This window comes from Diaphorina citri, unplaced genomic scaffold (genome assembly GCF_000475195.1).
Source record: "Diaphorina citri unplaced genomic scaffold, Diaci psyllid genome assembly version 1.1 scaffold1163, whole genome shotgun sequence".
Taxonomy (NCBI): domain Eukaryota; kingdom Metazoa; phylum Arthropoda; class Insecta; order Hemiptera; family Psyllidae; genus Diaphorina; species Diaphorina citri.
The window spans coordinates 6462-32704 of record NW_007378592.1 but is presented as its reverse complement, the minus strand read 5'-3'; the positions used below and the strand labels follow the sequence as shown (position 1 = coordinate 32704).

Genomic DNA, 26243 nt, shown 5'->3' with positions numbered 1-26243 from the left:
TGAAAACATAAAAAAATCGAGTTTTTAATTATGGATAAAATTTTAATAACTTTTTAACAAGTTATTGCTGAAATTTAATGAAATCAGCATCGTCTGGAAAAACATCAGAGTATCTCCTCCTGGCTCTCTCCTCCTCTCTCGGTCTCTCTAAAGTTTAGTGTGCTTTTAAAAAAATAATACATAAAAAAAAAAACTAAAAAAAAGCGTATTTTTCTCTGTGACCTTATTTGAATTATTATTCTTCATCTGTATAATTATTCTAATTAAAATACTTTTGTATATGGAAGGGACTACTCAGATTTCTCGAGGGTTGGGGAATGCTGGCACCAAGTTCGCAGCGTGTTTGTCTCAATGCTAGCCGATAAATCTTAACCCCTTCCGCTTCTTTGGAATACAAAAGCCAGACAAATATGCAATTCAAAAATACATCACATGAAATATTGATTCATTTTTTCCCCGGCTCTTCTCTGTCGGTCTTTTTTGAGTCTGTTCCTGTTTTTTCTCTATCTCTTTTGTTATCTCAGTGGATAGCCTATGCTTTTTTAGCCTTTTTTCTAAGTTTTTAGTCCACTTTTTACTTCCGAGGAAAAAAGCGAGAATTTTTCGATGTCCTGGTGTGTTTTCTAATTGCTTTCGAAGCTGCAAACATTTGTAAACATTTGTCGTGTTTAGGATGAATCCGGAATTAATCCCTAAATCTAGGAAAAGCAACATTAGTACTTAGAACAAGATGCTATCATCATATCTCAGAGAGCTTTACAAGTTTGTATGAATTTCAATGTTTTCAAAGCCTATAGCCTAGGTATTTCGTTTTAACAAGAAAGAGCTTTGCGCCTTCAATTGATCTTAACTAATTCTTGGTGTAAAATAATCTTAGATTTCAACATGACATGCTTATTTGCTCAGTCAAAGCCAGAGTTCAATGGTTAAGTAATAATCTTACCAGTAATGACACTGAATTGCAATAGTGATCGTAATATTATTTTCTGTATCTTTTGGTTTGCTTATTTATCACTCGTTATCCCATATCAGCAATATGGTACAATCAGTAAACTGTGTTTGTCACTATCTTCTCCGTTTTTGGAATCGATGTGGGTTCCTAGAACCTAGAAACGACTCCTACTTTTTCACCTTAACTATGAGCACTGATGTCATTAAATGTCAGAAAACGACTACTTTTACGTAACGAGCATTCTGTATCTTGAAATAATTGGTATTTTCATTACCTGTGGCTTCATTGACTTTCGATTCATGAGATGAAAAGACTGAATCGCTCAAGCGAAGATCCAAGATTTGAAAAAATGGGCCCAGAAATCAAACATCATTGGTATTTCAGATTATAATTTTTATTGCCTAGCATTTCCCCCGTTTAAAATAAACTATTCAAAAGGATTTCTTCTTAACTAATACTTACAATTACAATGTTAATTAAGGAAACATGACAATCAATATGGCCAATCTTTCTCTATTCTGTAGGTATTTATAATTTATAGTGTGGATTTTACCAAGATTCTTTAGTCGTAAGGTGTGCAATGTGCATTCAAGATGATCGCTCAATACCACGCAAGTACTTTTTAATCAAAATACGCGTGTCTAAACGATCTTCATGAAAACTGTTTAGGTGTTTACTTACTCGAACATCTTAAACAAATAAATCATACGATTTACATGATTATTATAATTATATGTTAACCCATACATGTTGCATAATGAGGCACATCTTTACAAAACATTAAACATGACTAAAGTTTTAATGATAAACATTGTTCATAATTATAAATAAGACATAACTTTATGTGCATAATCAAAAAGTAATTAAAAACACATAAGTGCAGTCACTCATTCAAAGTTTCATCCCAGTTTCAAGCTGATGTCACTTTTGCTCTCTTTAGGTTTACAAATGTTTGCATATCCGTTATTTAGCATCTTGAACGATAGTTTTAATTGCATTATTGTACCCACTGTCTGATTTGTCTGCTTAGGTTATTTGTCTAGAGCTTTACGACTTTTACGATTTGACTACAACTATAACAGGGCAAACGAGATTACATTTAGGATGACGTCTATGCTTTCAAAAGAGAAGCCTTTAGAAAGTCTTAGGTATAGGAGAAATAAAGAACAAAACTTTCTAATTTAGGAGAAAAAGATGAATTTGTCATTGAAATTCACGTAAAATATTGATTTTTGAAATGATTCAAATTCTGAAGATTTTCATCAAAATTCTGTGAATTATTTTCTTATAAAATGACTTTATTTATGTGTTGTTTTGATAAGAACGAAATTGATCAGTTAATTTATAACGTTGATGAGAAAATGTGGTTCGAGGGTAGAACTGCCTATTTATTACTTCACAGCTTCCTAGTTATGATTATGAAGAAGCCTCAATACCAATAAATTTACATAAAGGCGATAATTTTTGGAGCGTTTTTCTCTGTTTTAATGAAGTTTTTACTTTTTATAGGGCAATCAATTATGATTCATAATTAGTAATATAATTTATGTTTAAATTTGAACTACGTTTTTCTCATTATGGTATTCTCAATTATTGGCGAATTAAGATTGAATCAGAAGTTTTCCATTACTTTTTTTTCGTACCACACGTTATTAACACCAAGCCCTAAAAACTCTATCTTCGTAATCATATGAAATTAATTACCTTACCATTTTAAAATCTGGATTAGTAGTTTTGATCAATTATTGGTGTATGGGTAGGTATACGGAGCTTAGGTACTTATACTTATGCAAAACACCATTGAAGTTTAATCTTTTCTATTGTTGTAAGGTCAATTTTTTAAATACTTTAAACAAAATAAACATCATATTAGTATTTTTACAATTTATTTATTATTTAATTAATTAGGGTAAAATATAACCTTGGCAGGGATTGAACCTACGGCCGCCTTTTTACCGAACAACCATCACACCATCAAGGCGGTCATTCCTATAATATGCTTTTTTATTATTCTTACGTAGGTAGGTATATTTTATGGCTAATATTAACGACAAAAGTTCACCAATAGTTAATGTGGTGTAGGTGAATGAAATTTCCAATAAAGAATCCAACAGTTTCCTTGCAATACTATAAGAACAAAAAATGTGAACAAAGTTTTCAATAAATAAACTGCCTTTTTATTGGAAAATAAAACTGAAACAACCATACTTGAGATCAAATATCCTCGTCTGGTAATTTCAACTTACTCTGTAGGGGTAAAGCTTTGTTCACTTTATTAATATCCATACCCATGTACCAAGGCGTTCCCAGTAAAACACATTACTTTCCCACCGATTTATCTTACTTTTTTTCATTAAAGAAAAGTTTTTAATCATTTCTACTTTTCTTATTTTTTGGTACAGAAAAAAAAGAAAAAAACATTTCACACTGTAGGTATTAATTGAAAGGGGGAAAATTTCTATTTTTCCCCGTTGTAATTTTCTCGAAAGTGCTGAATTAAAAGTATTTATTGCTCAAAACTGCTCAAAGTTCTCAAGTTGATTTTATTTCTTTAATTTAATATTTTTCTACTAAAGCTTTTGGATGTTGAACTTTGAGAATGACATTAATCCACGTATAGCTACGAGTTCAGGCAAAATTTTGAGTAAGTAAATACCTGGATCAGGTAGGGGAGGAGCTAGATAGATAGCTACCTATTTGATATTAATTACCTACTTAATTCTCCGTGGAATTCTTTACGTGTGGAGAAAATTACAAATAGGTAAAGGTACATAGATACATACAAACAAATAAACGCCTTTGGCAATAATTCCTATTTACTTTTGCTTGGATAATAAACACCTCTTTTATTAACAATTTTACGGTGGCATTTTTTTATAACACTAGAACATTATTATTATTATTACCTTTTTTTTACCAATCAATATTTCAATTCATTCCCTCTCACCCTGTACATAAAGATTTAGTAAAAATTGATCTTATTGTTAAAGAAAAAATCACAATACTAAATGTTTATTATTTCTTATACATATTATGCTAATAAAAATTAATGGAAGTAAATGTGCAATTACTATAATGCATCGTTATCTTGATTTTTTAAAATTATCACTCTTCTTTATATTTACCTTTATTAGGTATCTATATTAGTATCGTGTTTTATCTATGAACTATACTGTTCCTCGCTCTGTCCTTTTGAGGTGTTTTCAAGTAGAACTGCTAGAGAGGTAAGCAAGTATCTTAATTATCATAAATAAGTATACAACATTTAAAAATTCAAAAAAGAAGCAATAATAAATAAATAATATATGTAAAATATTTATTATCTGTGTAGAGTCAAGTACTTATACCTACATTGAACTGAAATAACATACATACCTACAACAAGTTAATCACAAAATATATCACATTACTAAGAAAGAAAAATATGCCTCAAACTCCACCAGCAGATAATTAAAGATAGTGCACTGTTGAAAATTAAATTTTAATCTTAGAACATTTGAAGATATTTTCAATTGGGAAAATGGATGCGGTATAGCATAAATTCCAACCCCTTCGTGGAGATTTTTCGGATTTCCTTGTACATGATGAGGACGAGAGAAAGAATAAATCAATTAGAACATTCAGACGAAATTAGTATTCACTTTATTGTAAAAAGATGCCCGAACAAATTTAAACCTCAAATCGTCCTCTTGAGACCTCCTGTGACAGGAATTACCCCTTTGATATTCTTTAGTTTGATTTTTTCTGAAAGCTATAGCAAAATCTGTGCAAAAGAGAACTCGGGGGAAATAACTGACGATGACGGCACCATTGGAAATGACCAACTGAATTACGACAGGTTTCGATGTTACTGCAGGTTGTCCATTTAAACCTATTTTGTATCTTGAGTTACCTACAATAAGATCAGCAGCCCAACATAACTTCGTATTTCTCGGGTAGATGCTAATAATTTAGAAGTGAATTATCATAGAGTGGGTACATTCCACAGCCCAAATCGACTTCTTTATTTGACAGTTTAGACACTCAGAGCATTAAATTTAATCTTCTCGAGAAAGACCCGCAAATTTTCAGTTTCCGCAAAGAACAAAATGATTCAGAACGGTAATTAAGAAGAAAAATTAGAAAAATGATGATGACTCCTCTCTCCACTTATCTCCAACCTGGTGGAGATATACTCAAATACTTTTCCACATAGCTCAGCAGTTTAGCTAATAAAGAAGAGGAAAAGCGTCCCCTCATACGTTTAGAATTTAGAATAACATAAATAACAAGTTGATTTTGTTCTAAATGTGGGATGAAGGTAAAGAAAGAGCAGATAAGTATAAGTACATTATACATTTTGCTTAAACAAGTATTTTTTTTATTATCATCTCTTGACTTTTTTTATATAGGTAGGTTAGCTTTTTTTGTGAGGTGTGAAAAAAAAGGAACATTGGCATAAGAAAAACGCTTTCAGCAGAATTTCCACGTGACTTATGGTGGCATGGTTAGTTTTTCCTCTCCTTCATTTTTAACATGTTCATTTTCTTATCCTTTCTTATCTGTTTAGTTCCCCGTAATGTATTGTATCTCAATGCCATCTACCATGTCCCACATGGTTTGAATTGTGAGCCTTTCACTTTGACTCAATTCTCAGCCTCCTCCTCATCCTCCTCTTCCTTTTTTCATTTTACTTTTTTATCTTTTTGATATACTTATACCTACAATAAAAAGGTTTCTTTAGTCTCTCAACTTGCGAGTTTTCCTCAAAGAAACACAGAAATCTGTGTAGCAAAATATACGTAGCACCTAAGTATGTACTTGCATTTGTTCAATTTTATTCTACTGTTTTGAGGTGTGGTTACTGTTGTTTACTAATCCGAAAGAAAGATGAGATCTATGTATTCTGTTGTTAGGTGATGAACTATTTTCTTTTGTTCTATTTGTATTTTGATTCTCTTTATATTTTGAAGGTATCAAAACACCTCCTTTAGGATGAAAGCAGTTTGTTTGGTTATTGGAGTAAAAGTTCCTCAGTTATTTACTTATTTAGGCTCATTTGCAGCTTTGACCAAGACGTTTTTGGAGCCAATTTTCTTCGAGTCACATGACTCAATCATTTGATTCAGGTCACACTCTTTATCCAGGAATACTACCACGGAAATAGTCATAGACACGAAAGTTGAGGTCATACCAGAGTACCGACACTCCGACACATTGTCTTAACAACTGGTCATACCAACCCCCACAGAAGTAACCCCGTTGCGCTCAGGACAAAATACAATCCTCATATTGTAACAAATGAGGCTCAAATGACAAAACAACTTCAGTCGTATGGAAATAAATTGTCTTACCTTTTGTCATTAGACGTATTTTTTAATACTTTCAAGGATGCAAATTATATTATCAAGTAAATTTTTTTTTACTTTTTTTAAGTGTACTTTTCAAAGCTATTATGTGGGTAATATTACCGATTTTATTATGTGTAGGTATTATACAGGGCTGCTCGTTATTACCCATTTTTTTAATGTGAAAAAGGGGAATTTAAAATAAAAAATTGGTATATTGAAATTTTGTCTCCTTTACTCCTCCATTAGTAAGTTGGGAACTTTAGAGGTTCCACCTATTGGGATGGTAACCTCTTGTAGTATAGTTTAAACAATTGAAGTACATTTTGGATCATGAAAAAAAAAAAAAAAAAAAAAAAAAAACCATTTGAGAATTATCCCCGAACAAACAGACAACGGATAATGTTCAATCCAAAATTTAGAGTTCACTTCCTTCGTTCTATCCCGTGTGCAATTCAATATCCTAATTTCTTACCCAGGCCAAAAGACGAGTCTCTCTCTTCATCTCCTCCCGAGCTTAGAATAAAGAAAAATCTGGAAATCCTATTGTTCTCCTTTCAGGAATTGTCCCTTTCTTTCCTCAACAAAAGCAATGTTATCATTATTTTTCAAAGGTAAACAATAAAGTGCTTCACTTCAAATAAGAGTCTATAAAATCCGCATGGTTTTTTTTTTTTTTTTTTCAATGGCATTTTAATGGGGATATAATCACTGTGAATAAATCTTTTGAAATATAGGGTGTTTCTAATTAAAGATTATTTTTTACCGCAGTTTACTTTGATCGAAATAGAACATCCGTACATCCGGAGAAGTTCTTCCTCTTTGGAGGTCTGAGTCATAATAAATCCGGGCTTGAAGATTCGATTGCCCTTGAATAAAATTTGATTGCTCATCCAAATCCAAATATGGAACTTGGTCCAAATTGAGGATCACTTTTGGAAAGCTTTTTGGACAGGAAACAAAATTTAACTTCGTGTCCTATACCTTTTAAGACTGGCTTTTATTCTTTTGAGATTTTTGTCTACTCGTAAGTACACAAATGCCTACTCATTACAGTTCGCTGTGAATTTCAAGATAGGTAGTTTGATTTCTGATATTTTAGCTGAGCCGTGGTTAAAACTATGTTCTAATTAGAACCACCTTGTATGAATACTAGTAAAAATTGCTTACAGATGGAAGCTAAATTAAGAGAGCATAATATATAAAATCAAATGCCGTGCGCCGTATATAACTTTTGGCACTGGTCCATCTAAAATATTTAAGGGTACAAGGGAGAGAGCTTTGGTATAGAGGCGTTTTCTTTCGTTTCACCCCCTTTATTTTACTTTCCTTTGCTATAAAAATCATGTGGATTATTCTAGCCTTACCATGAGATATTTTCTTGGAAGATCTCAATAGATTTGTGGGTGAAATCGATGCAGTTTAGTATTTGGGGTAAAGTGTCAGGCAGTTTGGTAGGGAATGTACTCGTACTTTGAAAGTCTACCTAATTACCTAACCTACCCAACCTAATACTTGATAAAGTAGGTAATCTACTTTTGAACAAATTGACTGGTCATAGCTACTATGGGTTTACCTATGTACTACCGACTTTACAATACGACTAGGTTATGATTCTTTATTTGCTAAAGGAGAGCCTTGAACTTTTCGTGAGCTCCTACAGATTAAGAAGTTACAATTTATGTTCTCCAACAAAGTAGGTAGGTATATCACGAGTAATTATTACGTTAAAAAGTGGTAACGGTAACGAATCTATTAAAATCCAAAGTTTCCTATTAATTGTTGTTTGAAATGTTTGCTGGAGAAGGAGGTTTATAAAGCGTTGTTTGTATTTCCCTTCCCAACTTTGATGAATGACTTGTGGTTTTCAAACTACGTAGACAATTTAAAGTAAACGTTTGGGAAAATCGGAGGAAAACATATCAGTCGTAATTTACGTTCTACTGATTGCGATTTTATTCCCGTAAAAAGTGTGGTAAATTTTTTGACAAGCACTGGGAATAATATATTAACTTTCTAAGTTTTCTTATTTATTTGGACATGAGTAGCACACCAGTTTTAGGTAAACACCTCGGGGAAATGGTAGACCTTTTTTTAAAGGAGCAATAAATCCTTTATCATCCCTTAGGGTCAAATCATTTCTTTGTAAAAGTGAAAGATGACTGGGCGTTGTCAGAAGTAAATTATGTTTCCGAACTTTCCCTCGCGATCTATTGCTACAATATTTCAGATTTTTTTTTTTTTTGTTCATTATGGCGATTTGTTCAGACAATAAGAGTAAATAATAGCCCATTGAGTATAACGTGATTTTTCTCGGAAAAATGTTCTCTTGCACCATCATTAGATAAATGAGTTGCTTGAAATTTGTAGTTTTTAAAAATAAAAATACCTTAGGAAGATATCGAATCGGTAATCCCTTTTGAAATCAATAACATCAAAAATACTCGTATGATCATGGTCACTATTGAATTTTACCAAAATTTCTCTATTTTCCAAAACTTTTTACCAATTTTTCTAGCTGTTTAATTTTTCCAATCATAGTTCTGGGGTTAAACAACATTTTCATTGATATTGAAGATTCATCCGAAACCAATGAAGCAAAAATTCCCATAACAAAAGAAACACATGTAAAAGGAAATGACAGCGTTGCATCAAAAGATTTTCTTTAAAAAGTTCTACGGAAAAGTTTAGTTCTTTATTTTTATTTTTTACAAATACACCCCCCACTTTTACAAATCGTTTCATTAGTAAATAGTTTCCTATATCCTGTTGTATTTTAAAGGAAAGAAACGTTTTTCCTTTTAGTTTGAAAGGCAGTCTAAATTTCAACTTCTACATTTCAATTTTTTCAAAGTTCATGGGCAAAGAGATCAAAGTTTTGTGTTACATTTGACTATTTCAACTAGTCTTGGAAGTGTCTCTCATCCATTATAAATTGTCTAAGTCGAGTTAATCAAACAATAATAAAATGAGGAACTTATTTCATGTTTAATGTTGTTCGTTTTCTTTTGTTTCAGAATGAAAAAGTAGAAGTAAAGCAAAAGTGGGCTTCGCGGCTTCTAGGAAAATTACGTAAAGACATTACTCAAGAATGCCGGGAAGATTTTGTTCTCAGTATAACGGGTAAAAAACCTGCCATGTGTGTTCTTTCTAATCCTGACCAAAAAGGGAAGATGAGACGCATAGACTGCCTTCGCCAAGCCGATAAGGTAAGTTTTGGTTCTGAATCTCCATATATCGTAAGATGGGAAGGAATTTTAGTCGTCTTTAGCATTAAAATGCTTGTCACAAATATCGTTCCCCCGATAATACATCCCGATAAATTTACGACTTCAAGTAGGACTCGAACCACCAACTTTCAGATCCCAAGTTCACCGCGCTAATCACTACACTACTGAGGTTGGTTCTCCGTCAGATAGACTTCTAACACAAACCTACCTACTTGGGTAGAGTATGTTATATGTCTGGCCAGGAAAGAATATGGACAGGTGATCATTTTATAAAATTTATAAGAATTTTACCACCAATTTGATGTAAGAATTAGAACAGTAGCAGTAGCGTACCAACCCAAGTAGCTCAGTGGGTGATCATTTTATTGGCAATCAATGGCGGCCAGGCTTGAGTTCTAGTCAAAATCAGTGATTCAGTGATGTCATTGAGAGGCAGACATTTCATGTAAATAGCCAAGTTCACCTAGTTGTAAACAAAATAAATCCTCAGGTGTAAGCTTCACTCATGACTTGGCAACAGCTCAGTCCACTCTTTGGAGACATAGCTGGGAAATTGGCACCTCCGCAGGATTTTCTAGACGCCCCGGTACATAACTTTAAGTATGTAACTTCTACTACTTGGAGTACTAGAAAAACTAATTTATCGAGGTGAAATCTTAGAGTACCTCTCGCAAGAACGTGAGCACACCTTTATTATCATCTAATAAATTCAATCGATTTTCCATACTCTCGACTGACTTATTTACTGCTCTTTTTGTGCGCCATGTAGTAGGTACTGTTGTTCATTACGTAAGTACGATTATTCTGTACTTATCGTTCAGCACCTAGAGGTGGCGTGCTAAGCCCTCCATAGAACATTATCTCGTGTGTAAAGCAAATGCCACGAAAGTTTTTACCTGATGAAAAAAGAGGTAATATCAGGATTTCTTCATGTAGGTATATTCAAGTGATCAATTGTTCAAGTCCATTTTACTTACAAGTGTTTTTTAGCGTTTCAATAATCAACCCTCCGGCTACTCTGGCATGGCTCATGAAATTTTATTCAAATTGAATTTTGAATGCTATAGCATACTTCAATAAAATGTGTGAAACGGCCTCTAAAGAGTTTTGAAATTTTGAATTACAAGTGCTACAATTAACAATTAAATGGACATCAAACCCACACGGCAACACCACATTGCCGTGTATACGCATTTCATTTTGAGATATTGGGAACACTGTTTTTGTTTTCAATTGAACAAATAAAATCCTTCCCCTAAAAAATTAAGACTTACACGAGAGGCAATTCCGCTTTTCTAACGTTTGAGATTTTTATTTTACTTCTGAACAAGTTTAATAAAAACAATATTGCTATGTTTTTTTATTAGGGAAGGAAGCTCGGGTTATTTATGAATGTGATTTTCTTGTTACTTCACCATGTAGTACGATTGCTACAAGCTTTCTTCTGTTTTGTTCAATGAATAATAGGGACAGCATTTTAATTTTGGGACATTTTTGTGATAGAATTTTCTTGTAGTTTCTCTTATTTTTTCCGGAAAAGGAAGCTTTGTTTTCTTGAAAATCTGGAAAAATTTTATCGTTCTCAAACAAAATATTGTCAATCTCGTTTTACAACAACCCTTGAAGATAATTCTTACCAATGCATAAATATCTTGATGGCTGACTCATTACAGTTTACCTTTGTGAAGGTCCATGATGACTAAATACACAACTAGATACGTACTTAAGCTGTGAAGTTGTAGATTTATTATCAGCTATTTTCATCTCCTTGTTATGCAGAAAGAGTTTCGATTGGATTGGCATTTATTCAATTCTTATTAGATCACCTATGATGAGGAAAATAATTATCAAAAACATTGATTTTACTCAAATGCATAAAATCAATAAAAATCGATTTATGGAAATGGAAAAAAGACATACTTGTGCACCTAATGGAAATCGCAAGAACATTGTTATTTGCTAAGAATACTTTTACATTCTAGCTAACAAAGTTTTTTCCCCAAGGAGAATACTGTAAAAAAGTCCACCTACTCAAGTGGTACATATTAATATTCTTACATAACTGGATCAAAGGCAAACATATGTTGTTATAATAATTTTAGTGCCCATATGTTGTTATAATAATTTTAGTTTGTGGTTTTTATGGTTAGGTATTATTTTCATTTTCACGTGAAATATGAAATATGAAGAAAAAAAATGTGCAGTCATAGATAGTTTTAAAATTTTCTTCTTATAAAAATGTCCTGATTGAAATGTCACTAAATTTTAGATTTGTAGCAGAATATACAATATTGCACAGCGCCTTTTCTATACAATATTATTTATGTTGTTCCCTATTCGGGTTGGTTTTTTCTTGAATGTAGCTCTGGTCTTGTATAATGTCCAATATTTATCTAGCATGTGGCATTAATATTTCTACGCTTTTTAGTTTGAAGTCTCACAATCCTTCATCATACTCGTAACCTATAAGTAAATATTGTTCTTGAAAAAAAGCACAAAATATGGTCCTGTTACTAGGAACCTCTTGGACTTTATGTATAGAGAAAATTTATTGGAGAAAAATTAATCATTTTCCTTTTCAATAGGAATACTATTTCTCATTTTCCCCTACCACGCACATCCCCAAAATAGTACATGATAATTTTATTTCGGAATTATTGGCTCAAGAATAAATTTGGTGGATGTGATGGAATTCCCGAATTTGGAATTTCGTCACATCCACTAACGCCGTGTAAAGAAAAATGTGTAGATCAAAATTTGGAAGAATTAAAAGGAAATTTATATCAAATCTAATTTAATTTATTCCTAATTTGCAAATACCTATTTGTTCAGTAAAAACCTAGGTGGGTATAGTCTCCCAGTTTTTCTGTTCCTCTTTTGGAGTAGGTTAACTTCAACGTTCTAAATACGTACGAGTAGATTGAAGCTTGATGAGGGTTTTTCCTAATAGGTCATCACCACAAAGGTTACTGAAATATCAAAGTTTTAAATTTCCTCGGGAGAGGGGAAGAGAGTTAATTATGTACGTACCCCCTCCAGCTCAGCTGAATTTCACTATGTATTTCGAAACTGGGTGTCTCATTGTTTCAATCTAATTGTCAAATGTGGCATTATTTTATGAATTTGTATTTTCTGGAATTTCAAAAAGTTCGTGTTTACTTTAAAGGTGAGAATCAGAACTTGTACTTTAATCATAACTTTGGTATCGTGTTTAAAACTGTTCCCAACATTGAATAAGTACTTTATCGTACTTTCTGAATCTTACATTCGGGAAACTTGACAACAGAACTTTCAATTAAAACTACTTATTTCTAACAAGTGATTCACCCTAAAACTATAGTGGAAGGCTAAAAATTTCCATTGAATACATTAAAATCTCTGATAAGAGGAAAGTAATTCAAGCATGTTGCATTTTACATAAAAGACATCAGGGGTTCACGACTCCGGACACAAGTAATATAATTTCATATTTATTTACTCTTGTAAATGATTTAGTGCTAATGCTCCTTAGTGGATAAACTTTCAGGAATCCGATGTCTTCCCCTTTCTCAGACTTTGCGAGGAGACTTTATTGTTTCAGACTTATTATCTTACCGTAATATGAGATAAGACTTGAAATTGCTAATAAAATTATGTATAACCTTTTAAGTTTTGGGAAAATCTATTTGCTTCACGTATTAGATACTAGGGGGGAATTTCCATTATTTCTCTGAAACTAAAGTCGTGTTTGATTTTTTTCTCTTTTCAGGTGTGGCGATTAGATTTAGTTATGGTAATTCTGTTCAAAGCTATCCCGCTGGAAAGTACGGATGGTGAAAGATTGGAGAAAGCTCCAGAATGTGCACACCCTAGTCTCTGTGTTAATCCTTATCACATAAATGTGTCCGTTCGAGAGCTTGATTTATATTTAGCAAATTATATTAACAGTCATGGTAAGTTGATTAATGTTTATTTACAATTTTTTATCGAATTCGTTAGCGTATTTTCTGCATTTGCTATCGAATTTTGTTAGCTCATTTCGTATTTCTGATCGTAATGGAGTGTCTATGACCATAATAAGAGGATCTACATATTTGTACCAGTATGTCTTTTGGACTACTTTCTATCAGCATTATCATAGAACTGATAAAGAAGTTTATATCCTTATAGGGTTATAGGTGTACATTTTTACCTACGGGCGATTCAGAAAGAGTGTAATAAAATATGGTCAACTTTTTTTCAATAATTAAGGATTTTTGAGTAAAGAAGACTTGTAATAAAACTAGGTTGCATCTATGTACATAATTATCTGTGGGATAGTAATGAAAGAACTAAAAGTTGAAAGGAAAAGCTTATTAAAAAAAAAACTGGTCTTAGGGTAACAGGGTCCATTGACCGTCCAGTCGCGTCGTACTCTTTGCAACGAAATCTTGCCTGGATTTAACATTTTGTACCCATATATTAATTTTAGCTCTATTCCACGTCCTTGGAATAGGTGATCTGAATTCAATTGGAATATTAGCAATCTCCTCGTCCTTGACTAAAGAGATATTGGCCAGGAAAGTTTGGATAAAACCCATGTCATAGGATTCTCAGTAAAGACAGGGATCACTGCCAATAACGGCAAAATCCTCGCGCGTCCTTCAGCAATAAAATGTTTGGTGGAATGACCAGCGTGAGATAAGTGCACGTGATAGCTCCACCTTACATTATCACTTGGGACTTCTGTTTCTATTGTTTTTACCCATATGAGGTTTGAATATCAATTCCATGTTATGTACTCGTACAAGTACCAAGCTTAAATACCAAATGATGTTCTGACAGTTGTCTTTCGTGTTCAAAATTAATTCCAATCATAATGTCCTGGACTTGGTGTTTTCGTATGAATAATAAATATCCAGACTAGACTTCTTCAAACAAATAGTAAATTTTGAATGACATTGAGGACTTAACCCTTGACCAACTTGGGTGTCTTGTCTACGATTTTTGGTTTATTGAGCCAATTCTAACATGAGTTCCGATTATTTGCAAATCAACTCAATTTTCACATCCATTACCATTTTTCTTTTGAAATTCACTGACTTGATCACATTTAATTCTCTCTTTTCTCTCACATTCACAATTCAAATCTCTAGTCTCAGTGAACCCAAACGGAATGTTATAGGTACATTGTTTAACCCTTGTTGGTTTAATTCAAAAGGAAAAACTCCTTCAACTTACCATAAAAAATTATTAAATCTACCTACCTGTATGGTTTTAGTCACATTTATTCTTAATGTTATATGTTTTACATACCTAATATTACAAATTCTTCTACAGAATTTTGTACCGAATAAATTCTGATACAGGAAATTTGTTTGAAAATCTCTTGCGACAAAGTGCTTGAAATTACAACACAACTATGTCTTGTACATAGTTTAGTACAGATTTGCTTGAGGAATAGTTTAGTACAGATTTCATAAGAAGATATTTAGTGTACATCCCTACCGACACTATCTGTATAGGAAAAGTTTCAGCTAGCACATTGCTTATGAATCATGATTTTTATTAATCTTACGAGTATAATGGCAAAGTCTTTTCTCGATTTAGAAATTACCTATCTAGATTCTTCCCTCTTCTTTCCATCTTCCATTTATTTTCCATAGATATTTGGATATTTTATAATTTTCTTTTTAATTCACCGCTTGAATGAAAGAATTCAAGTGTCAAATCTTACTCTCACAAACCATTTCGTATTCGTATCTTATCATTACCTATTCGTTCTCAAGATAAGTTTCCACAGTCCCAATCCCTTCTGTGTAAAGAAAAGAGGCCCGTTTTCTCCCCAACTTATTTTCATTTCCTTGGAGGTAATGTTTATCACTTTCTTATTTCGTTTTGTTGTGAATAACTTCATTGTTCTAAAACTTTGTCCAGACCATTGTCCAAACCAGTGATGTCCATTCTGCCTAACGCCTTTACATCTGAGAAAACAAGCCCATGACCCATAACTCATGTTCTCTGTAATCTGTGTAGTTTTTCCGACTCCGCCGGCTCATCTTTTTGCATTTTTCATTGTGAAAAATTTCCCTTCCTTCTGTACATTTCCGAGGCCAAAAATGCAATACATTATTATTTAATGAGCTTTAGTTCAGCCCCTATCTCGTTATAAAGTGTACTGTGTGCGGAGGGTTTCCAAGTACACATTCTGATAGTGTTTGAACTCGACTGTCGCGGAATGGGGAGATTTGTGTCCTATATTTCAGCATTGATTTATTCAGATACAGACCTAGTAGGCTTGTGAAGTCGATCATGTTAAATAGGGTGTTTATCGCGATTTAAATCAGCATGAAATATACCTAATGTTATTCCAAGACCTATTTCCACCCTTGTACCCCCTAGATTCCTTGAGCTTTTCACAATTAAATTTGTCATACTCGGCTATCTAGGAGGACATTTAGGTAGTTGGCAGGTCTACACAATGTTGGGAAAATTTGCTAGAAGGAACTGAATAAAGCTCAGGATAGATCTCAGGGGTAGAGAGGAGAAGCTCTTTGTCTAGAAGTGAGTGGATCGAATGCTGATTTGAATTTATCAGCCCTGTCACTAGTAAGGAAATTGATTGTTTTTAATCGAGCCAAGCAAACATTCTCATATCTCTGGAGCCTTAGGAGGTAGATAATGCCTCGGGCATAAATCTAACCCATCAGCCATCTTCCTGGCAGATTTGTCTATTCTTCAGTAGCACGCGCAAACTAGCTGCACAGATAACAAAACACTTACGGGATTTTTTTACTGAGCCAATATTATCAAAGTGTTAATTAATTGAAATTTATGCATAACTCTTCACGGACGTGTTAATTAATTAAAATTTATACATAAGTTCTCATAATTTCAATATCTGAGCATAATAATGCTATGTTGTCCTTATTATATGACATTCTTGATCACGGTTATCTTGAATCTCTTGTAATGTTGTCGCTTATATCCTTTAGTTGTATGTGGATCCCTAATGAAACTCTTTTCATTAAGATAAATTATGTTTTATTAGTCTGAGAGGACGGGACGGTACGAGTAGGGTGTTATGGGACGAGTACAAGAATACAAGATGCCTGCTTGCTGCCTGTGTATAACTCAACATTGTCTAGTGTTACTTCTTTAAAGTAGAGAAAAATGCAAAGTGGACTTGGGCACTGAATGCAGCACACTGAGGGATTAGGAATCACGTTCTGAGGACTTCTCAACTCATTTGTCATTCTGACCCATGAGTTTCTGGACTTTGATTTTCTCTAGATTTTATAATTGAGTTACCAACTACTTTCCATTCAAACACTAAACTGACGTAAACCATCAACTATCATATTATTGTTGATAATAATTCTTATTTATCTAAGGCTAGGAATTAGATTAATAAATGACTGACCTGCCATTTTATATCTTGTTTGGGGCTGTCTGTGCCTTACATCTCGCTTGATTCTAAACTCATATCTAACATTGATTACCCATGTCAGTTTTCCTTCATCCCTTTTTGCTAGAAATATATAGAAATGGAAGGCAATTTCGTATTTTTGGTTCTCAAATCGTATCTCAACTGATCCCAACTTTGGAGCATTACTGAAATCCTTTTTGTTTTCGTAGTGTTTGAGACGTGGTATGACTTAACTACTAGATCTTGCTTTGCTCATCACGTACGTAACATCTCATCACGTATACGTAATCGGCATCCTTACCGAAATGCCCATCCCTGGAAGCCTGGATGCCAGGATGGTTGGTAATTATTTATACCTCTCAGTGTGTGTCCCATCTAAAGCCGGCCTTAGTTGTCTCTACCTACCTCACTTAGTGTGAATTATTTTTATTAATATTTATTTATCAATTCGCAATACTAGTTCGTATCGTCTCATTTACATATTTAATTGGTATCTTGTCTTTCAGTCGACGTTCTCCATCTCGCTCCCTCTCCGTGTTTATCCCTTTCTCTTTCTTCCTCTCTTATTCCTTATTTACATATACGTACATGATATATGCTAAATTTATGCATATAAGGTTCTGAAGTAGAATCTTTTTACTTTATAGAATATTGAGGTATGTTTATTAAATAAAAAAAGTTGCTTTGTGGAATCACATCAGTAAGGAAAGAAGGAGTACGTTGGTATTTTATTATTTGAAATTTACATTTAAATCTCTAGGTATGTTTTTAGATGTGGGTACCTACAAGATCTTCATTCATGTGGTGCCACTCAGATGGGAAATAAGACACATGGGATGTACTTCCAATAGTGTTCATTATAACTTCTTACTATGGGCCTGTGGTGTTCTTTTATTTTCGTGGGATTTAATTATTATTGAAACTGATGTGTCGATCTACTATTTGACTTAAAGTAGAGTTATTGGAAACTCGAAACTAATGGGAGTCGTGTATTTTTTATAAGCTTGTTCATCTTATTATTGACGGTGTTTCTGTATACATATTTTGACAAACCTCACAAAAAATCTCACGGAAGATTTTCTCATGGTGGAAAGGAGAAGAAGAAAAAAATGTCAACAAACCCATTCTGTTACCTTCGTAACATTTTACCTACACGAATTCTGTTCCTATATTAAATTAATAAATCCCCAATACCCCAACCCACAGGCTACAGGTTTCACCGAACCCCACTTTATGACGAAAAGTTAAATATCTCTGAGGCAACGCTCCATTTAGTTTGGAAAAAGCGCTACCCACATTTCACCTGAATTGCACAGCGCTGAAAAACAATAAATAAAAACAAACTTTTTGATATCAATATCAATATCTGTGCTATTATTATCTTTTCAATGTACAAATTTGCTGTGAATTGGTGCGTGCAGAATTTTGCGCTTTGTTGAGAAGGGAGTGAAAATAATTTAATTCCTAAAAATTGTTTATTTTCCAGTTTGGGGGCTCTATTCATACCCAAAACTCTGGTTTGATTATGGTGCGGAAGCTTTTGGTATAGGTGGTGAAAGATAAAAGGGAGTGAACTCGAGATTTCAGCATTCAGCCAGCACAAGTTTTGAAATAATCATACTTAAGAGTAGGATTGCCAAACGTCCCAAATTGGCCGGGACAGTCCCGAATTTCAGGGGGTGTCCCGGCGTCCCGTTCAGTTTTTTATTTTGGGGCGTTTTGTCCCGAATTTCCGTTTTTGTCCCAGAAAAAATTCGGGACGCGTTTTTTAACTTTAAAATTAGGTACCTCTATAAATCAGAATTTGTTCTTAACTTGTTTAAATTTGTCATGCTTTCATCAGTTTGCTCTTCCACTTTGCTAAACCTTTATAAACGAGAAAATGTTGTATAAACCGCCTTAAACGAAATAATGAGCTGGTCCCTTGGATTCTCGTTTATCCAGGTTCGACTGTATTTTGTTTATCTGTTTTTAATAATAGGTATGTTACCCAATAATAGGTATGTTACCTATCACCTCGTACCTATGTGATTTCGCGATTATGTTCGCGGATTTGGCGATTATGTTCGCGGATTTGCCGATTATGTTCGCGGATATATTTTGTTTATCTGTTTTTAATAATAGGTATTTACCTATCACCTATCGTACCTATGTACATATCGTACCTATTTTGTTTATCTGTTTTTAATAATAGGTATTTACCTATCACGATTTCGCGATTATGTTCGCGGATTTCGCGATTATGTTCGCGGATTTCGCGATTTTGTTCGCGGATTTGGCGATTATGATCGCGGATTTGGCGATTTTGTTCGTGGATTTTGCGATTATGTTCGCGGATTTGGCAATTATGTTCGCGGTTTCGCGTCCCGAATCGACATTTTGGATATTTGGCAAGCCTACTTAAGAGGTACTCAGTTCCCTGCATCGATTTTCCTTAGGAATCTTTAGTCCACTACCTACTCATAAGTACCTACGAGCATATCCACTTAGGAAAAGGGTGTAGTTTTCTATATTTGTTATTTTCCATATTTCACACATAATTCATTACCATATTCCTTGGTTCTGTTGTTTTCCTGAGAACCTTATTGTCCACTAGCAATCTACCGATTCAATCTTGGTTATCTTGGTGACAAGGCTGAACACCAACGTGAATGAAGAATCGCTCTGCATTATTCCTGAAGATGTTCTTTATTTTCATCAGTAGATTAAATTTATTATTAACTTGGATTTTTCATTTTCATAGAGTTTCTGTAAGATTCTTATTAACTAATTTTTGGAAGAGCGCCAAGATTGTACAGTTTCTGCCATATGATCCTGTGGCTCTGTAAATCAAAACAATGTCTCCAATCTACAAAGCAGGCATGCAGTTTTGTGTTCTGTACGTCGGAGTAAATTGAATGAGAATGAGAGCAGTCTGCGTAAATGTAAAGAGTACGGTCTGTACACCCTCTTCTTGTTCTGAAATCTGCCTACTCTTTTGTTACCAAAATGAGGGGTCAGGATTTATAGTAATTCTGTGAATGTACAATATTTTGCCTAGCCAATGGTGTCTTCTACAACTTTTGTCAGATCCGGCGGTCACGTAAGTTAAGACCCGTTGAGTAGGGTGGATAATAAATGTAAATGCAGTTCCTTTGTGTTATTATGTCACAACTTTGGTGCTCACGGCAGCATTGTAGGATTTTCCCAATATCTCAATAATCCTAAAATCCAATGTTTACCTACCATGCTGGCACCGGTCGCTATGCACATTATATTACATAGCTACTCATTTTCCTCACGAGGCTGAGTGGGCCCCGCAACAGCCAGTCACGGAATCAATCATTTGCATGATACAAAATTTCTTGACCCCGCCGGGAATCGAACCCGGGTCTCCCGCGTGCAAGGCGAGCGCAGTGACCACTACGCCATGGGAGCTGACTAGGGTGGATAATAGAATGGCACCAAACAATGTCATGTAGCATAGCGCACTACTAAGTTGATATTATTATCTAACATTGCTCACAAGGACACAAATATATCCCACCAAGGACAGACATTTTCCACTCGGTCCAAATTCCGTCATGTTGAGCATCTTGATTTCCATCTTCAGATTGCCACATGCGAGGCATTTGTTCAAGGCAACAGGAATCAGGACTGGGTATGTTGATGTTGAGCTCATGACTTCCAGCCCACACATCTTGGATACCAGTGCTTCATTAATACCACATACCACATCTAATGCACTCATCCTATACAGCCATTGTATCTACATAATTATAGGTATTGCATATTCTCTTCTTTTTCTTCTTCTTTTTTTAATCCCGAGTGCTTTTCTTGCTGTTTACTTGTTTTCCATGTGAATTTTCAAGGTGATTGAAGGATTAAAGATTTCCATTTTTCTGAAATACCACCAGGATCTTCTTGATGGCTTGGGGCTCCCTCGACTTATCTAAATAGATAGATATATTGTTTGTTTATCAACTTTGTTTTCCGTGTCCAGATGACCATAAAATCTAGCAGCTAAGGAAATTAATTGACATAATATTATTTTATCTTCTCTCTGCCAATCAACACTAATCTCCCAACACCAAAGCAATCCCAGCTAACAATATTTTAACCATTGTTTAGTAAGCTTTTGCCTTTTTACTTCACAATTTTCACTCTTCATCATCATTTACTACCTTTCCGAAACCTCCAAACACAAAGAGTTTAACTATTCCACAGCACAAATATTGGGAATCTCTATTCACACAGTGTAATAGTTATGAGAACTTTGTAGCTCATATTGTATCAACATTCCTAGCCATCAATAAAGATTCGATAACCTTTCAAAAGTTTCTCAAAAAGGCAACGTTATTGTTATATTATTACCCACTTAGATACTGATGGACTTAGAACCGAAATGCTTGCACAATACATTATTTGCTAGACAAAGTATAAATAGGGTGGTTCAATTGTTTGGAGCACAGAAAATTAACAATCACCAAATCACCATAATAAAATTACTAAGGTTTCTGGTACATGAAAGTTTACAAACTTTTCTACCATTGGATTTAAAAAAATGCCCTTTGTGAATGTGACGATCCAAGACTTAATTAGGACTTTCGGTTGTTGCAAGGACCTTATTTTCTTACTCTGATCTAAGTTAGTACCTATGTCTTTACCTGTTGATATTACATAAAGCTCTCTTCTCCTATCAACGCAAAAATATTATGTAAATAAAGACTGAGAAAATTCAACTGCAAATGCATTTCCATGATGATATCGGTTCACGACTCACAAACGAATCACGATTACGTAAGATTTGTACCTGAGTCTGCCAGAGGATACCCCTGGCAGTAAAGTAAGGAAATGCCACATGTTTACAGAGGGCACTATGCCACTCATTGAGGAATGCTAATTATCATGTCGAAGATTTATACCTACCCAATGTTGAAAATTACATCTTATAGGTGTAGATAATAAATTTATAATAATTGTGGATATCATTAACGCATGTGAAGACTTGGAAAGGATATATCACCATCACGTGCAAACTTTGAGCCTCAAAGTGTCTAATCAAATGAGTTTATTTGTGTTCCAAGTGGTATATCATTTGTTAACACAAGTTATTAAAAAAGAAAAAGGTCGTAACGAGTATTGGACAAAGAATAATGAAATTATTAAAGAGACCAATTATTATTATTAAAATATTAATTTTCAGACACACTCATTTGATGCCACCTGGAAAATATTTCTGCTTCACACACTCTTTTTCCTTGGCGTTGCAAAAGGGCCATTTAGCTTGATATTAAATTTATGTCTAACAAATGAGAGCATTAAACATAACAATGTTTAATGGAAAGTTGCATAGATAAAAATAACCCAAAAAAACTACATGTAATACATTAACGTCAAGAGTAATACATTGACGAATCGTATAGAAAGTCTCTGCTTATACGAGAGGAAATAATGGTCGTTACTCTCTTGACGTTCACACAACGGCCGTCGAGGTTGATTATAAAATATTGTATTATGATTTAGTGCTCCTGTTTATACGTTTTTCTTATTTAACTATTTCCATCAATAAATTAAAAGAAATACATTTGAATGTGTATAGTCGCTCTTCTCATTTATACAGGATGGCACACAAGACTGGCCTTTGTGAAGATGATAGTTAGGTGCACAAGAAAAGTTCATTAAATATGTATCATTTACCAGTAATTTTACAATCAAATTACTGTCTTCGACCATCGACCCTGTTCATTAGAGGCCTTTCTTAGGTTTACATTAATCATTGAAGAATTTCGATTTTAAATCAAATGAATTTATGAATTAGCTTTGATTGATTGAAACTTACAATAAACATGAATGTACTGTACTGAGTGCAATTTTTTGTGCATCAAAGTAACAAAGGATGTGTGATTTCTCATTCACCAATCTTTTTGTGGTGTTCAGTACGAGAATTCATCAATGTAGGTTTGGATAGTAGATTGATTGGACCTGAATGTCCTCATATTTGAAAGTCCACACAAAAGCATGCTTTTAACACTCCTCTATCTGTAAAAATAAACGTCTAGGAAATGTTCTATAATGGCGTTATAATAACTAATGTTTTTCGTTGAAGATTTTTTCCCATCATATAATTTTGGCAAAAGTTCGTTCCCGTCCTCCCCAGAGTTTTGTCTTACAGGTCACTTAAATGTGTCTCTCTGAGGAGAAGGTTAAGAGAACCACTTTACGACTACACTGCCCTTTACTTTAACACTATGTAACTTTTATAAATCTTTCGTATGATTTATTTTCGTCTGTTTTCTCTCTCTTGGGTGCGATTTGTTGTTTTGTACTTCTTTTCTTTTCATAGACTTCAAAAGACCAAAGTGTTTTTCTATTAGACTCATGTACGTTGTTTTTCTTTTGTTTTCAGAAATAATGAATGTGGGTCTATGTGATAATAATAACGACAAAGGTAAGCATTTCGTTCTTCTTTCTTCCCTTAAAGTTGGTCTTTTTAACTCCCTTTTAGTTTAAATGGGTTGGTATTAGCCTGTCCATTCCCTAAAGATAAGTATAGTTCGCGTTATTAGATAGGTACCTAATTAAGGTAAAATAATCGAGACTTTACATCGAGGTATTTTTATTTTATTTATTTTTAAGTCTTCAAAGGCACGGAGTCCTCATTTTCCAGCATTTTCTTTTCAATACTTCCTCAAAGCCTCAAACACACATTCCAGCATATACTGGGGGATTTCCTGAGGGATGGAAGGGAAATCTAGGATATTTTACGATAATGGGGGGACTAAAAGTATTTAGTGTTGCAAATTGCATTTATATAATATTTTAGTTGAAGATTTCTGCTCCTCCGACAAGCTGTGCACATAAACTTTGATTCTTATCTAAATGTGTTTATTTCTTTCTCCCATTATCCCCTTCTATTTTCTGTGCGTTTTTTTATCCTTTTTCCCATATTTTCAAAGCTTTTCTTTTTTTTTCAAGTAATTATCAGAAAGCTTTGTTGTCCTATTAAAGTGTCATGAACAAAACGGTAATAACTTAATAATCAAGATTTTTCAAGGAGCAATTAAATGTTCTTGAATTATTGGTTGGAAAAAAAAAATGCTGGATTTAGGATATTCATTGAATGTTCCTAAATTACTGACTGCTCTTCTTTTTAGGTCTACTTTATTTATTTATTTATATTTAGACTGCTCGACTAATTAGTCCCTTTTTGCAAAGTACATGAGTAGCTACTCGAACGCTGAGTGGAAACATCGTTTTTGATGGTAAAAAATTAGTATCTATCGGTTACCTACTTTTCTCCTTTTTCGTCGGTATTTTACCGGGTACTTTTTTTTCGGGGGATGTGTGCGAGGTAATAATTCACGTGTTTCCTGTACCTATGAGCAAACAGTACGAGTAAATAATATATTGTATGCAAATTTTCGAAGCTATTTATTTCTGAACCATTTCTCTGATAGATAGTGTTTCTTTTTTACACATCTCACAAAGGAAGGGAGTATGAAAACATCAGCAAAAATCGTAACTCCCCTTTTTAATGGATAATATATAGCGATTTTCCTCGTTCCTCTTAGAAATCGGAAGAAGTACAATAGGATGAAAAAAAAAGGAAGAATGAAAATGTTTTGCGGAACTGTGATTATAGGGTATTAAAAAAATGTGAGAATGCGAGGGAGAGATTAAGGAAAAGCTTATCTCTTGTGATGAACCTTTTTGAACCTTCTCAACAGTGTATCCACTCGAGGATTTCTTTTTTTTTTTTTAATTGTTTCAAGTGGAAGCCACTTCCACCACAAAAACCCGAGTGTTTTTTTTTTTTTTTTTTATTTTTTCAAGGGGAAGCCCCTTCCCCCAAAAAAAAAAAAAAAAAAAAAAAGACGTGAGAACCCTCATTGACTAAATCGAGTGACTGTTGAAAAGGTCAACAGAAAAGAAAACTCTTTCCGCAAACATTAGAAGTGGCTTTTGAGCTTAGTTGAAAAGGCAATGGGATTCATTTGAAACTTATTGACTCTCTCAAATCAAAGTGCTTTTGTCATGCACTCCAACCTTTATCACATTTTGTATTAGAATTCCCTTTCCTTTCCGCCACTACAAAATTGCCTCGTAAAATAAACTAAATTATCTATATATATTTAAAAAAAGTCCATTTCCGTATTGGCCTTTTCAAATTAAATTAATTAAATATTTCTAATTTCATATTTTCCTAATTAGCCGTTCCTGTATTCATTTACTTAATTTTTTCTTAATTGCCGTAATTTTTCACTTCATTTACTTAGGACTTTAAATAGTTTTTCTTCCATAAAATTTTGTATTTCCTATTTTTTTCTCATCTATTTTATCCAAAATATTCTTTGTCTTAATTCTTTAATTGCTGAAGAAAGGTTATGATAACTTTCTTTATTCTTTCCTCTTTTTATTTTTAGATATTTATAATTAGTAGTTATTATTTATTGATAAAGCCAGTCCAACTTTTACAACTGCTCATGATCCCCAAAATCCCTCTCTTGCTTATGATGAAAGACGTGTTTCAAAGACTACGGTCGATTTTTTTTTTTTTAATAGATACATTTTTTTTTTTTTTTTTTTTTTTTAATGATGTTATTGTGAGAATATACTCGTAGAAAACCTTGTGTTTTTACTCCAATAGGTATATTGTCCTCATCACATGCTCAAATAGTCACCCACGCAGAAACAAACCATGCTCGACTTGACTTAATATTTGTGTTGTGTGGAAATTTCGTGTGTTTTTTAGCTAAATTCCGTTAAGGGATGAACTATTGTTTCTTCTCAGATTTCAAATATTGTGCGTTGTAATACCTTTTTGTGTGTGAACTCTAACTTTCTTAGATATACCTATGCAAATGCATTTACACCATCAGTGTCAGCAGCCCTACTGTTTTACTTTGTAACCTAAAACTACATGAAAATTATGACCTTTTGAAACACTACTTTCCAATTCTTCTAATGTAATTTATTTGGTTCTCTCTAAATGCAGAAAAGTAATCGGATTTTTGTTCATGGTTTTGTTATAGGCTTTTCTCACAACCCTTACAACGGTGTTGTCTGCAATGATACCATTTTAGCCACCGGTGTTTTCTCATCCAAAGAATTATGGAGGCTTTCAAAAGGTAATAATTAAATATGTATTTATTTTTAGTTTGTATTTTAACCTTTCACAATTTTTTAATTGAATTTTCTTCCTTGCTTTTTTTTCTCTCTTTCGAACACCTAACCCATAATATCTTTAATGTTACGAACATCTTTTTAATATTTTACTAATCAACTTGGATTTTGATCTTCTAAACATCTTCATTCTTTCAATGACCAATGGGTACTATTATGGGGTTCATTTTGATGACTATAGC

General features: G+C 33.5%; 1 protein-coding gene across 1 annotated transcript in view; it reads left to right on the top strand.

Annotated features, from left to right (window-relative positions):
• The window catches only part of LOC103514529 (nuclear factor 1), an 81993-nt gene extending 55976 nt beyond the window's left edge, over positions 1-26017 (top strand). Inside the window, exons 3-6 of the mRNA XM_008479424.3 lie at positions 9297-9488; positions 13258-13441; positions 23285-23326; positions 25911-26017. Coding sequence (XP_008477646.3) covers positions 9297-9488; positions 13258-13441; positions 23285-23326; positions 25911-26017 — 525 coding nt within the window. The remainder of the gene's footprint in view (positions 1-9296; positions 9489-13257; positions 13442-23284; positions 23327-25910) is intronic.
• Positions 26018-26243: the final 226 nt, after the last annotated feature.